This window comes from Aotus nancymaae, unplaced genomic scaffold (assembly GCF_030222135.1).
Source record: "Aotus nancymaae isolate 86718 unplaced genomic scaffold, 86718_ANA_hifiasm-v0.15.2.pri h1tg000003l, whole genome shotgun sequence".
Lineage (NCBI taxonomy): Eukaryota > Metazoa > Chordata > Mammalia > Primates > Aotidae > Aotus > Aotus nancymaae.
Genome location: NW_026988414.1, coordinates 22,945,855 through 22,961,134, shown reverse-complemented (window position 1 = coordinate 22,961,134; position 15,280 = coordinate 22,945,855). Strand labels below are relative to the sequence as shown.

The following is a 15,280-nucleotide window of genomic DNA, read 5'->3' as shown; positions in this document are numbered from 1 at the left end:
ACATATCCTAAAGCAAGACTATAAGCTCTTATAATTCCTATCTCCTTGTAAGTTTTTGGTCACACCTACTGCACCTACCATATGGGTGTTCAATAAATATTTCTGACAAAATACTCTATTAGGTAAAAGTGTGATGACTTATCTTACATTCATGGTCTTTTCCTATCCTGATTTTGAATTAAAGAAGCCTGATCTTTTCACTTTTTCGGTGCCTATACTTTAGTCACAACATTTGTTCAAAGAGTAAAAATCAGATGTTAATATAAACTGAGCACTCAGTGGAGGAACTGCCTCAAAGGAAATGGGAAAACACACAGGCCATGAAGCTGAGGAGGAAACACCTTTCAATGCCAAGTTTAATCTCTTAGATATGCTGGAAAAGTCTTTGAACAACTTCCACACAGCATTGAAGAATATTCTCCCCACTCCCACTACACTGTCCCAGTAGAAAACAAATCTATTTGCTTCTACTTGCCCCGTGTGCTCAGAGCATGGTCAGTGTGCTGAATAAATGTGATACGTACGCTGATATCCTGGAGTTACTATGGGAGTATTTGCCACTCATCTCACTGCCACTCACAACACTGCTAGTTTCAGAGAAGAGGTCAGACTCTTGGCCGTGGGGTACCTCATCATCTAGAAAAGAAGAACCAGAAGCAGATGAAAACACTGCCTGCTAATGTGTGGGTTTATCTTCAGGGAGGTAAATTGACTAGAGTCAACTGGGGCACATCAAAGGATGGATGAAAATTATTGCCAAGTTGATCTCAAAATGAATGAGATAATATTAAATACAGTGATTACTACTGTCAACCAGTAGTTCCTGAATTTTTTTTCTTCTGTGTTTTTTCTGGAAATGAGGAAACTCATTTTCTAAGACATGGAGGTGGTCAGCTGCTCTGGTTGAATGGGGTCGGTGGGAAGGTCTGGCAGAGCTCTTCCCATTCATGCTTGGTCCCGCCCTTCACCAACACACAAACAGACACAGAGAGACCTGAAGGGGCTCCATAGAGGCCTCACACTTCCCCATGGCACAGTAATCAGAATGCAGGAGGAACACTAAGCAACTTAGACAATGTGCGGCGTTACCCAGCCCCCAGTCCCCGCATGTGTCGATGGTCTTCACGCAGACACTCACCCAGACCTGCCTGCTGGGCTTGTTCCTTGAGCTCTCGAACTACCAATAAACGTTTCTTGTGGCGACTGAATGTGGCTGTCTGAGAGTCCAGAAATGCCATATAATTTTTCTGGGCTGAGATGCAGAATGAAAAACAGTGTGAGCATAATGTTTAAGCAAAGACAAAAGATTAAAGGTGGGGAGCAATGAAAGAGGGTTAGAATTCAACGAAAAGAAAGAGGTTACTAGGTTTTCCAAGTAAGCTTTTTTCCTTAATAAGCATTAACAAACTAGAGACTGATAGCCCAGACCGTAGAGTTCATCAACATTATCACAGAATATGCTCTACCACTGAACTTGTAAAATCACCTGAACGAAGACTTGGTATCTCAGTTAACAAAAGTAAGAAGTGCCCATGGATGTGGAATAAATGTGTCTAATGATTTCTTAAAAATACTGTCCAGTGGAAAAATACACAAGAGAAAATTGACACTAGTAGAATACTTTTAAAAAAGCAAAATACTACTATCCAAGGATGTATTTTATGAATAGGTTTTGGGCCTATGCAGATGAATTATCAGCATTTTTCTAAGAAAGGTTCTCATTAGTGGTGAAAATCCAAGTAAGAGCTGGTTAGATTATTATAGACAAGGAATGATACTTTTAATACCCAGTTAGAGGTACCTAAAGTGAATGACACAAAAAGCACCCAGCAACGTTTTAATTGACAGACAAGGTAAGAATATGCATACATGTAAATTGTCAGAAAGGCCAGATGTTACTTACAGGGTGGATTTGCATAAAAAGGCAGAGCTTAAAATCAAAATCAACCACTCCCTAAGGTTCTGTAAGTCAAATTCATGTCTTTCTTCTACACTTTGCTTTTAAGGGGTCACAGTGACCATCTGAGTATTCTAGAACTGGTAATATTCATATGTTCTCTAAGAACCACAGACTTCATTTGAGAAGGTTATTTTTAAAAAATACTTTGAAACATAAAAGTTGTAATAGTTCTACAAACACACATATACCTTTCACCTAGATTTACCAGTTATTAACATTTTGACATATTTTTTGCTTCCTGTTTCTCTGCATGCATGCACACATTCATTATTACTTTTTTTTTTTTTTTTTTTTTTTTTTTTTGAGACGGAGTTTCGCTCTTGATACCCAGGCTGGAGCGCAATGGCGCGATCTCGGCTCACCGCAATCTCCGCCTCCTGGGTTCAGGCAATTCTCCTGCCTCAGCCTCCTTCATTATTACTTTTGTAAAACCTTTTGAGAGTAAGGCAGAGATATGATCCTTCATTCCCAAATACGTCAGCATTTATCTCTTAAGAATAAAAGGATATTATTTTACACAACTACAACATGATTATTAAATAGCAGAAATTTATCATTGTTACAATATAGCTCATATTCAAGTTTACCAACTATTCCCAAATACAAAAATTCTTAATCATATTTTATCACAGGTTTCTAACATTCAAATATTTTATTTGTTACCATTTAATAGTTCAGTATATTTAAAAATTCTAGTGAGAATTAAATATTATATCCAGTGGGTAATTTTTATTGAGTCTACATGACATATGATTAAGAAAACATATTAATAGGAGGAGACTCTCTCATCTCTCTCTCCTCCCCTTTTCTATACTTTCAAATGAGGAATTCTATCTAAAATGGAAACCTCACCTTCTAAAATGGAAGGCTTTATGTTGGTTTCTATAATATCCAGTCTGTTATATTTGTATACCTAGAAGGAAAAACACAGTAATTTTAGGCAGGAAAACTTCTAGTCACTGGAGGGTTAAGATACTTAGAAAGACATGGATTACTTTCAGAGGCAATCAGAATATTTTCCTGAAAAATAGGCCTCCTACAAGGCAGCCAAGGAAATTCAACTCATTTCAGTAAAAAAACAGTAATATTTCAAATGTGGAGGACTAATTCCAAAACATCATCAAGGATGATAAAAATGGTTTTAAAAACACTGCTTTTCCTTAAGCCAGGAACCCGACCTATTTTTACTTAATTTCACGAACCTCAGAAGACAAACGATTCCAACTGACCTGGAATCTCTTGCTTGCTCTCCCTGCTTAGCACGCAACGTCTGGAGGATTTAAAAGATTCTTACCAGCCTCAAAGCTTCTTCCCAGGCAGCTCCTTCTAACAGCAAGAGCACAGCTTCTTCATAATCCTGACAAAGGAACAGGAAGATGACAACAGGTGAAGACAGCATGTCAGATGTCATCACAGCCAACTGCAAAACTAACCACAGACCTGCCTCTCTCTCCCTGGCCAGGGGAGAACTCCTAGTTCTCAGCATCATGCCTGTCCTAGAGTTCATGTCTCCATAAATACTGATACAAAAGATAAGGAAGGGGTGCAAATTCTGAAAATAATGACAAAACACAAGGTAAGCATCATCTCTCTGCATGCCTGGACATGAAAACCACCAGAAAGGTCTGTTAGATATGTCCATCTCCCCAGCTTTACTACCAAGTTTGATTCAGCAGGTTAAGGTGGGTTCCAGAATTGTTAACAAGACCACACTTTGAAATATAGTAGACTAGGATAACAATCTTCTAAATTCTTTTTGTTCATTTTTTTTTTTTCTCAGACAGGGTCTTGCTCTGTTGCCTAGGCTGAGGTGCAGTGGCACAATCATAGCTCACTGCAGCCTTGACCTCCTGGCCTCAAGTGATCCCCCTGCCTCAGTCTCCCATGTAGCTTGGACTACAGGCATATGCCACCACACCCAGCTAATCAAAAAAAATTTTTTTAGAGACAGGGTCTCACTATGCTGTCCAGGCTGGTCTTGAACTCCTACCCTCAAGCAATTCTCCTGTCTCAACCTACTAAGTAGCTGGTATTACAGACCTTTGCTCATTTCAAAAATTGATTTATCTGGCTTTTTGTTGTTGAGCTGTAGGAGTTCCTTACATATTCTGGATATTAAGCCTTTATCAAATATATGATTTGCAAATATCTTCTTCCATTCTATATGTTGTCTTTTCACATTCTTGATAATGTCCTTGATACAAAAAAGTTCTTAATTTTTATTAAATCCAATTTATCAATTTATTGATTGTGTTTTTGATGTTAATTCTAACAGTCCATTGCCAAATCCAAAGTCATAAAGATTTAACCCTATGTCTTCTTCTAAGAGTTTTATAGTTTCTTTCTTTTTCTTTTTCTTTTTTTTTTGGTTTTCTTTGAGACAGGGACTTGTTCTGTTGTCCAGGCTGAAGCACAGTGGCATTAACTCAGTTCACTGCAGTATCAAACTTATGGGCTGGGGCAATCCTCCTACCTTGGCCTCCCAAGAAGCTGGGATATAGGTGCACACCACCATTCCTGGCTAATTGTGTTTTTATTTTTTGCAGAAACAAGGTCTTTCTATGTTGCCCACGCTGGTCTCAAACCCCTGGGCTCAAGTGACCCTCCCACCTCAGCCTCTCAAAGTGCTGGAATCACAGGCATGAACCTCTGTGCCCAGGCTTCAAGAGTTTTAGCTCTTAAATTTTTGCTATTGATCCATTTTGAGTGGCCAGCAGTTTTTTAAAACTCAGAAAATATTGAATAAAAATCCCTTCCAGCTTCTTTAAAAATAATAATAATAATAAACATGAAAGACAGGTCTTTAAAAAGTTTCCTTAAACAGTAATTGATCACTTAAAGTGAAAGCAATAACAAAGTATTACAGAGTGAATACTCTTGTAAGGTTTTTACACTATATACGAAGTAGTATACTGTTATCTAAAGATATGGTCAATTAATGATATTTATTATAAATCCTAGAGCAACCACTAAAATACTGAAATGAAGAAGTATAGCTAATAAGCCTATAATAGTGGAGGTAAAATGGAATTATGAAAAATACTAAATCCAAAAGAAAGCAACAATAACAACAAAAACAAAAATGTAAGAAACAAAGGATCAACAAAACAGAAAACAGCAAGATAGACGGTTTACATCCAACTATACTGGTAATCACATTCAGTGCAAATGTCTAAACCCTCCAATTAAAAGGCAGAGATTGTCAAATTAGATTAAAAAGAAAATAAGAACCAACTAACACTATTAACAAGGAACCCACCTTCAAAATAAGAACTATATTCAGACAGATTAAAAGTAAAAGGATAGAAAAAGATATGCAATGAAAAGACTAACCAAGAGAAAGCTGGAAGGGCTATAGTAGTAACATTAAAGTCGAATTCAGAATTAGAAATAGTAACAGAGAAAGGGATATCAAAACGAATACATCTAGGACATACTCAAAAGCATTTACACACCTATAACAGAGCTTCAAAATACATGAAGCAAACACTGGTAGAATGAAAGGAGAAATAGACAAATAAATTATTGCAGTGGGAGATTTTAACACTTCCCCAGTCATTGATAGAGCAAGTAGTGAGGAAATCAATAAGGACATAAAAATCTAGAGCAGCATGATCAACGTAATCTAACTGACATTTATAGGACACTCCATCCAATAATGGTAGCTTTCATATTCTTTTCAAGTACACACACAACATTCCCTAAAACAGAACATATCATAAATTAAAATGTTATAAATTTAAATTAATAAAATGTATGCTCTCTAATCACAATAAAATTAAAGTAGAAATTAATAACAAAAAGGTGGCTGGCAAATCTCCAATATCTGCAAGTTAAACACACTTCTAAATAAGCCAAGGGTCAATAAAGAAATCACAAGGGAAATTAGAAAATGAAAACCAAACATTTCAAAATTTGTATAATGTAGCTGAAATGATGCTTGAGGAAAATTATGGCATTATATGCTTAAACTAGAAAGTAAGGAATCGTCTCAAATCAATGGCTTTAAGCCATCACCTTGGCCAGGCACAGTGGCTTACATGTGGAATCTCAGCACTTTGGGAGGCCAAGGCGGAGGGATCACTTGAGGCCAGGAGTTTCAGACCAGTGTGGGCAACATAGTGAGACCCCATCTCTACAAAAAAATATTAAAAATTAGCCAGACATGGTGGCATGCACCTGTAATCCCAACTACTCCAGAGGCTGAGCGGGGAGGATAGCTTGAGCCTAAGAGTTTGAGACTACAGTGAGCCATGATTGTGCCACTGCACTCCAGCCTGAGCAACAGAGTAGGACCCTGTTTCTTAAAAAAAAAAAAGGAAAAGTAAGCCATCACCTTAAGAAACTAGAAAAATAAAGAACAAATAAAATAAAGAAAATAGAATAAAGAAAAATTAATGATATAGAATAGAGAAAAACAAACAGTTCATTCTTCAAAAAGATCAATAAAACTGACAAACCTCTGGCCAGAATAATCAGAAAAAAAGAAGACACATCAATATCCAGAATGAAAGACAGATGTCACTATAGACCCTGTGGACAATAAAAGGATAAGAGAATACTATAAACACGTTATGCCAATAAATCTGACAGTTTAGATGAAATGAACAAATTCTTTGAAAGACATAAACTACCAGTGCTCATTCCAGAAGAAACAGATAAACTTGAATAGGCTCATGTCTACTAAAGAAACTGAATTAACTGAAAAACTTTCATTAAAGAAAACTCCAGGCCCAGATGGCCTTACTGGTATATTCTACTAAATATTTAAGGAAGAAAAAAATATCTCCCAAGAGCTGGGAGAAAGAGCAGAGCTGTCAGGTGCTGGAGTAGCTGATCAAAGCAACAAGTCAAAAATGAGTTAGGCCTTTAGGCATTGCATTGGTATAAACAAGAGGCTAAAACCAGGGAAAGCATCAACTCTCTCTGTTCCATTCTTTCCCAAGGAACGACTCACTAGTAAAGAGTCAGCTGGATCCACACAGACATGAGGGTTGCTTCACTGTTGAAGAAACTCAGAAAATAAGGCTTTAGCAGTTTGACAGATCTTGAGGGCATGGATGCAAAGGAAGGGGGTAAGGGTGGAAAAGTACTGGGTAGTGAATCACAGTGGAAAAAAAAGTCAAGGTTTTTCCACTCCTTCTTGCATAAGACAGCCTTGGCAGAGGTGCCTGAAGAAGACCTTGGCCCATGGCCTCAGATAAAGAGACCTAGGAATGAAAGAGCCAGGACTCTGAATGCAAATACTGTTAAAGGAGCATGACTAACAGGGGTCCCTGAGTCCTCGACCCCAATTCCCTTTAGAAACTGTAATGCATTGGCATTATACCAAGTCTGGTGTGGGGAGGGCAGCTTTTCCCCATGTGGCCTCCTAGGTAAAGTCTGTAATTTATGGTCAGGTCTGAAACATCACACATAGGTTTTTAACCATGAGCCAGACTCTCATACCAATTTTACATGAAATCCTCCAGAAAAGAGAAGTGTAAAGAGCACCAACCCTCATTTTATGACAACAGCATTACCCTGATACCCAAAACACGGCAAAGACATTAAAAAACTACAAACCAATATCCCTCATGAACACAAACCTAAAAATCCTCAAGAAAATTTTAGTAAATCTAATCTACCAGGAGTGAAAAAGGATAATAAATACATTATACAATGTAGGGTTGAACCCAGAGATGCAAGGTTAGTTTCACAACAGAAAATCAATCACCTAATCCACCATATCACTGGTCTAAAAACAAAAAATCATAATTGAAAATGCATTTGAGAAAATTCAACACTCATTCATGATAAAAACTCTCAGAATAAGGAAGAGAAGGAGTTTTCCTCAACCCAAGAGGGCAGGAATTGGCAAATTTTTCCTGTAAAAGGTTAGACGGTAAATATTTTAGGCCTTATGGGCCAAACTATCTCTATCACAACTCCTTAACTTTGTTATTGTAGTGTAAAAGCAGCCATAGACAAGATGTAAACTAATGGGTATGGCTACGCTCCAATAAAACTTTATTTACAAAAATGGGTGGCATGCTGGAGTAGTCACAGGTTGCAGTTTGCCAATCCTGCAATAGAGAACATTAAAAAAAAAAAAAGACAAATATCTTTTATATTCTACCTCACAAAACTTAGAGATGCACTGAATTTAGATTTTCAAGTCAAGCCAGCAAGATAGAAGACCTCTGGGCAAACACTATCTCTGGACTTAACAATTATGCACAGTTCTTTAACTTTCATGATCACTAAGATACAACTGAGAAGTCCTTTCTCGCTGACTAGAGGGTTTAAAAGGGAGGAATTGAGTTTACCTGGGCATACTGTTCCAAAACCATGGCTGCGTCAATGTGCTTCCTCTGCTCAACCAGCTTTCCTGCAGAGACAATCAGCAGCAGTTGACAACAAAGTTAAACAGATTCTTTGGCTCAAGTGCTTCTTTAATATGTCTTTCTTATGTATGGAACTATGTACTTCCTGAATTTCCGTGAGGGAAGAGGTATATACACCATGGAGGCCTATGTTAAAGGGCAGCTAGAATCTAAATTTAGCACAGGTATTGAAAATCATATACAGCCAAAATCAGCCTTGAAAGATGCTTCCAAAGCATGTATATGGGAAAATGACCTGGTATCGCTCACTAACTCATTTTGTCCCTTAACAGTTAGAGACCACTGTTTCTTCAGTTGAGCATTAGATGGAAGTAGCTGACTTACGTCTGGAGTTATGCAGTGTCTCTAGATCCTAGAATCACTCTCAGCCCAATTGAGACAAATCACACTGAGAGGCACAGAGAACCCGAGGCTTACAAAGGGGCTGGAAGATTCTGGTCTCTCATTGCATGCTCACTCCAGGGCATATATCACTTAAAAAGGAGGTAGAATCACCTCCACTATTTAAATAGTTATGCTATCTTGTGTAAACTGCCTACGTTAAATGTACACACAGAGTGACTCCAGTGTGGAACAGTTCTCAGACATCTTTCACCATTGCCCTCTCCACATACTTTTGCTAAACATCTGAGAAAACTAGAAATACTCCATTATAAGACATGGGAAATAGCAAGCTAGGAGCTGAAAAAGGATATAGGAGAAGATAAGGGATCCCAAGAACACAGAAGGTATAAACAACCAGTAACATGAATTTCTAAAGCAGAAAGGAACAATGGAGACTGAATGAATAATTAAAAGGCTTGAAATAAGGAATTATCAACATTTGTAAAAAGAGGTCAGCTTGGAAACAGAGGGATTTGGGAAGGTCTAATAACCAGAAAAAGCAAAGTAATAATCCCATACATTGTTATAATCCCAAGAGAAAAAGAATAATGCAAATGACAAAGGAGGACAGGTACATAAATTTAACCGGATAGAGTTTGGAATTTTTTCAGGACTACATTTTTTTCTTTGAGACCACAATAATATTTACAAGTTAGGGAAAACAATATGCCAGTCATTGCTTTAATTCAAGCACTGCTGAGAGGACCAGAGCTTCTGCTCACCTCTTTTCACAGGTGCCCTCATCCTTTCCTCCACTCTGGTACCAGCCTCATCTCTGTTCAGGCAACCCTGGACCCTGATGCAGCTAAACTGCCTTTACTTTCAGAATGCTTGGACATTTGGCCTTTTTTTTCCACCTAATTCCTGGCCATTCCAACAACCTACTCTCTATACCAGAATGGCCCCATCCCAAAATTCATCTTTACCTTCCTATAGGGCATAGCCCATCCAGCTACGTGGTATTACGTGTGACTGAGATGGAATAGAAGGTGATAGTTTAACTTCCATCCAGGTTATTTCTAACTTAAAGGTAAATGTTTTACCACGACTCTAGTTTCTCCCTACTCTCCCTCCGAGGACAGATGTGGAGATAACCTAGCTACAAACATCTGCCTAAAAAGTTACAGAGCCACATAATGGAAGGGCCTGTCAATCCCTTGGCAGAGAGAAATAAACTTCTTTCCATATTGTGCCACTGTACTCTGAGATTCTTGCTATAGTAGTTTATCCTTTAAAGCATTCTAAATTGATTTTTATCAGTGGTAACAAGACTGTCTCAGGGTATTCTGCCCTAAATTTATTTGCAAAATTACCAAAAAAACAAAGAAATAAAAATTTAAAAACCTTTATAGATGTAGACATCTTAATGCCTGTACTTACCTGCCAGAGTTCTGCCAAGGCCAGCCAGCTGGTCTTCAGTAAAGTTAAGCTGGGCTGCCACACAGAGGGCTTGCTTCCAGTTGCCACACGTCAGAAAGGCTGAGAGTGCTTTCTCGTGGGCACCGCAACGGGCAAACATGAGCCCTGCTGGCTCATACATGTGATCCTGCATCAGGTGCTCCCCATAAGCAATGCTGATATCCTGGACAAGAGAAGATTTAGGACTGAGGAGGAAACATGACAATCGTTTCTCTTAAGCTCCAGTGTAGCTGCCTTAGTTACTACACTTAAAACTCCCTTGAAAGAATTACCTGAGAAAATCTTACAATCAGTTAGTGCAATCATTTTTCATTCAAAACCTTACTGAGTATGTGCCATTAATTCACTCAACAAATAATTACTTATAACTGCATATGCACCATTCTGGGCAGTATGAATAATATAGCAAGGCAAAAAAGAAAACCAAACAAATGAAAAACCATAGAAGAACAACCACCAAGTTCCTGCTCTTATAGCAACAGAGGATGGACTTATGGACAAAATACAGTCTACAGCATAATGGCAAAGATGGGTAAAGGGACAGAGGACAGTTTCCTTGCAGTTTTCAGGGAGTGTGAGCTCTGAGGACTATCAGGAGAATAAACCACGTGATGAGATAGGGGACAGCGTCCAGGCAGAGGGCACAGAAGGCACCACGGCTGTGCAGCAGGAATGTGTACGGCAGGTCTGAGGAGTAACAGGACAGCCAGTGTGACTGGAGCAGACAGAGTGTGGGAGAGAACAGAAAACAAGGGTGAAGGGGCAGCCACTGGCCAAATCCTTGATTCTCCAGGCTGGATGTTAAGTAGAGATGCAGAGAGGAATACAACATGGAGTCCCTGCCCTTAAGGAGCCCACAGCCTCGTGCAGGAGACAAAGCAGCTAATCAGCAGTTTGACATACACAATCACCAAGGTGAGGGCAGGCTGCTTTGGGAGCTCAGCATTTGGCACCTGGCCGAGGAATGGCATTCAGGAGTAACCCAAGGGTTCTGATGGACAAGTGGGGCTAAAGGAAGCCTGGTGGGTAGAGAGCTGGCAGAGGAATCACGTAATGTGACATCTGTAGAACTACCTACAAATAACTGGGAACAGGGACAGTGGCAAAAGCTGGTGCCAAATAAGCTGGTAGAAGCTTGATCACAGAAAGATGTGTACATAGTCTGAGGACAAATTGAAAATGGTGATGCTGGTGGCATGGGAGAGTGGCGGTTAATGGCATGGGAAGGGTGGTCAGGCAGTCTGGGCTCTGTGTCCCACATCCAGCACTTTGTAGCTCTGGATCCTTAGGTAAGTTGCTTTGTCATCTACAAATTGTGCCCAGCACCCTATTAGGCTGTTAAGAGGATCATATAACACATTTAGTTGGATCATATAACACATTTAGCCTATAAGTAAAGTATCTGGTATATAAAAAAAGCTAAAGAATTTTTTTTAAACAAACAAACAAAACTTTCCCTTTATGCTGAAATATATGGGAAAGATCTGTGCTTATTAGGATGTTCAGTCTTATTATAGCAGTGAGATTGGGCTAGAGGAGGGGTGGGAAAAAAGCAGGGAACCCCATGGGGAAGGTGCTGTGGTATTCCAGATGAGGAATCAGAGAACAGGTCAGGACCATTCTCCCACATAAGAAGTTCAAATTGAGGCTAATTAGTTTTAAGATAAGTCTTGAAGCCAAGGATGGTGTTCTGAACTCAGGATCTTCACTCCTTTCCAACTAAAGCAAAAAGCAAAACCAGGACAAGCCTCATTTCACACACCATATACCTGGTACTGTTGTGAGTTTGGTGAATATAACTTCAGAGCTTCCTTGTACAAGTTTTTATCTTTTATCAAGTTTAAGCATTCTGGGAAGTACTCAGGTCCTGTAGGAATAAGATTAACACAAAGACAGGCTTAAGACATGGTAAGCATAATGGACTTCATTTACACCAGTGGTCACCAAACAAAATCAGTAAGGGATCTTTTTAAGACCTAAATAATCAGAGAGTCTGAAGAACAGATTCCGGAATCTGAATTTTTAATGAGCACCACTACAGATTCTGAGGCAAAAGAAGCACTGATTGGGATCAGCACCCTACTTAAGAGCCCCAGCTATCCAGCTCAGTGTTTTCTCAGCCTCCCTGAAAAGACATCACCTGGGAAGCTTATTAGACACATGCACACCTCAGTCCTATCCCAGACCAGCTGAATCAGATTCTCCAAAGACACCAGCAGCTGAATGCTTAACATGCACCCCAGCTGATTCTTCCTTGCCCCCATGCCAGTCCTCAGTAAGGAATCACAACTGCTCCAGCATGGGAAGAACAACTGGCACTCCATCACTGTCAATTAAAACTGTGTCTTACAGGGCATGGGGAGGTGGCCTCACCACTCATTCCAGACAAGCAGAGCTTCCCTGACATATCTGCAAACAGCACAAGAAGGAAGAACTATCAACCAATTTTGATTCTGAGCGCTGAAGTTAAGTTCGCAGGTGCTCATTCTGAACCAAAAAAGGATCTGCTCGACGTTCTTGCCTAGGAAGCTCCTCCAGTTCATTAACAATGATTTTTTTTACCTTTAGCTTTTCAGAACACAGGACAAAATAAGGTGAGCGTACATAATTGTTGCAGGAGTGGGAAGTGAAATCAGTCACTTTCTAAACTAACAGTTTAATTTATACCTTGCCTCGTTCCAAAGAAGATCTGAAGCAGAAATGAACATAACAATCCCCACACTTACCACATTTGCTGAGGTGGCCAATGGCTTTTTCATATCGTTTCAAGTATTTGTCTATAGTAAACCGCTGATAATTAGTTTCCATTTTCTTAAGTGTATTAAGAAATGGAAGATATTCTTTGGGATCCTAAAAAAATGATTAATGAGAACTTTATTATTTGTTATATTTATATATAAGAATAGAAAGTAGCATTTATATATAGCAATAAACCCAAAGCTACATAATTTTTAAATGTATATTATATATTAACTACATATTATGTAATACATAAAATCAAACTACAGTCATCCCCCAGTATCCATGGGGAATTGGTTCCAGGACCCCCCAAGGATACCAAAATCCAAGCATACTCCAGTCCTGTGCTTGACCCCATGGAGCCTGCATACATAAAAAGTTGGCCCTCTGTATCTGCAAGTTTCAAATCCTGCAAATACTGTATTTTTGATCCACATTGGTTGTGGATACAGAACCTGTGGATCCAAAGGGTCAACTGTATTTGAGAGAAATCCACATATTGATACACCCACACAATTCAAACTCACATGGTTCAAACTCATATTGTGCAAGGATCAGGTGAACATCAAACAAGCTTTGGTAAAAATGCTTTCACATGTGGATATTAGGTTACATTTGGAATAACAGTCACTTCCTTCACTAAGTCTCACCCTATCATTTATTTCATAGGCTAATAAGGAAAATAAGGTTTCAGTCTAGAAGATATTCAACAAATGCATCTAAGTTTCTCCTAAAAGTGTAAAGACATTGCTCTTGGTGCTGTTTTCATGACATTTCATGATCTCTTGAGAAGACCACATTAAAACAAAAATAAAATTATACTGAGTTGGACACAAAACTCTGAGACCCTGCCAACCTAGTATTTATTGGCACTATCATCCCAAGCTCTGTGCCATGCCCTCTAAGCAAACTTTCTTCCTAATGAAGAGGTGCTTCCTGTTTTTAATGCAATTTCCCTGGGCTGACAGGATAAATACATGTAAGAACAAACACAGGAAAAAACCCCAAGATAATAAATAATTAAATGCTCATTCTCAGCAGTCTGGGAGGCCAAGGCAGGTGGATCACTTGAGCTCATGAGTTTGAGACCAGTCTGGGAAACATGGCGAAACCCCATCTCGACAAAAAATACAAAACTTAGCTGGGCATGGTGGTGCGTGCCTGTAAACTCAGGTGGGAGGATTACTTAAGCCCAGGTGGCATAGGCTGCAGTGAGCCAAGATGGTGCCACTGCACTCCAGCCTGGGTGATAGAGCCAGACCTTGTCTCAAAAATAAATAAATAAATACTGTACTCTAGAAGGAGACACATTGTAGTCTGCAGGGGTAGGTACTGTGTGCAACAGAAGCGTACAGGAGGGTCACCTCGTCCAGTCCCTGAAAGGAAGCATGAATGGCTTACTGGGAAGGGGCCACCTCGGCATCCTTTCACCCAGATGAGAATCAGGTGAATGGTGAGGGTGGACGCAGTCATGGGTGGCAGAAGTAATGCTGCCTACCAAGGCATGTGGTGGTTAGTGGCGGTGAAGGGTGAGGGAAGAGGGACAAAAGCATTGTCTTTCCTCCATGAGCAGAGGGAAAAAAAGACAATTCCAAAAAGTGAGAATGGAAAGATACACAGGGGCCAGGTCAAGGAAGGGTTCTAAGCAGTATTATGGCTTCTGAATTTTATCCTAGGAACAATGGGAGCTCATGAAGGATTTTTAGCAGAGAAATGAAGGATTCCATTTTCCTTTTTAGAGAGATCATGGGGAGAGACTGAGGTTGCAGAAAACTAGATAAAAATTACACAGACCAGTGGTGCTCAGAGTTTTTGACCACAGCATATGTACCACCACAGGAAAGGAGGCTCTGAGCCTTCTGTGCTCCATGTGCCCACTCTCCACTGGAAAAAAGAGCCATGTGAGAAAGAACTGGAGTGGAACATGAATCACTTGTTATGTTTCCTTCATAAGAGAAGAAATTAACTCATATATATGCCCATCATCTTAAAAATAACGATGTAATTTTACTTCACTTCCTCAACCTCACAATCAAAACACTTTCGTAAGCACAGAACTATGATGGAGAATGAGGCTTAGGAGAGTGGGCCCTGGAAACTCACAGATCTGTCTCCAGCCCTGCACTCACTTGGTGGTATCAGAAAAGCCACTGCACTACTAGGAGCAGGGTTTCACACTCTCATGATTATATAAACAAGGACCAAAATGGCATAAAAGTAAGAATTCCACATACCTTCTGTGACTTCTCAGCTACCATGAGGACTAAATCAAAGTCATAGGTGCCAAGAGAATGATCATATAATTCATTAACATCTACCAGAAGCAGCAAATATTTCAGGGCCTCTTCAGCACTCACAGCATCAGGATCAGAGGAAGCATTTCCTAACAGTG

The 15,280-nt window shown here is 39.5% G+C and overlaps 1 protein-coding gene across 2 annotated transcripts in view; it reads right to left on the bottom strand.

Annotated features, from left to right (window-relative positions):
• Positions 1 to 15,280, bottom strand: part of ELP1 (elongator acetyltransferase complex subunit 1) — a 57,744-nt gene that overhangs the window by 5,600 nt on the left and 36,864 nt on the right. For both annotated transcript variants that reach the window (XM_012439131.3, XM_012439133.2), the window contains 9 exons: positions 15,123 to 15,271; positions 12,876 to 12,999; positions 11,919 to 12,016; positions 10,111 to 10,312; positions 8,269 to 8,330; positions 3,255 to 3,317; positions 2,813 to 2,873; positions 1,139 to 1,252; positions 525 to 636 (listed from right to left, as the gene is read on the bottom strand). In XM_012439131.3, coding sequence (XP_012294554.2) covers positions 525 to 636; positions 1,139 to 1,252; positions 2,813 to 2,873; positions 3,255 to 3,317; positions 8,269 to 8,330; positions 10,111 to 10,312; positions 11,919 to 12,016; positions 12,876 to 12,999; positions 15,123 to 15,271 — 985 coding nt within the window. The remainder of the gene's footprint in view (positions 1 to 524; positions 637 to 1,138; positions 1,253 to 2,812; positions 2,874 to 3,254; positions 3,318 to 8,268; positions 8,331 to 10,110; positions 10,313 to 11,918; positions 12,017 to 12,875; positions 13,000 to 15,122; positions 15,272 to 15,280) is intronic.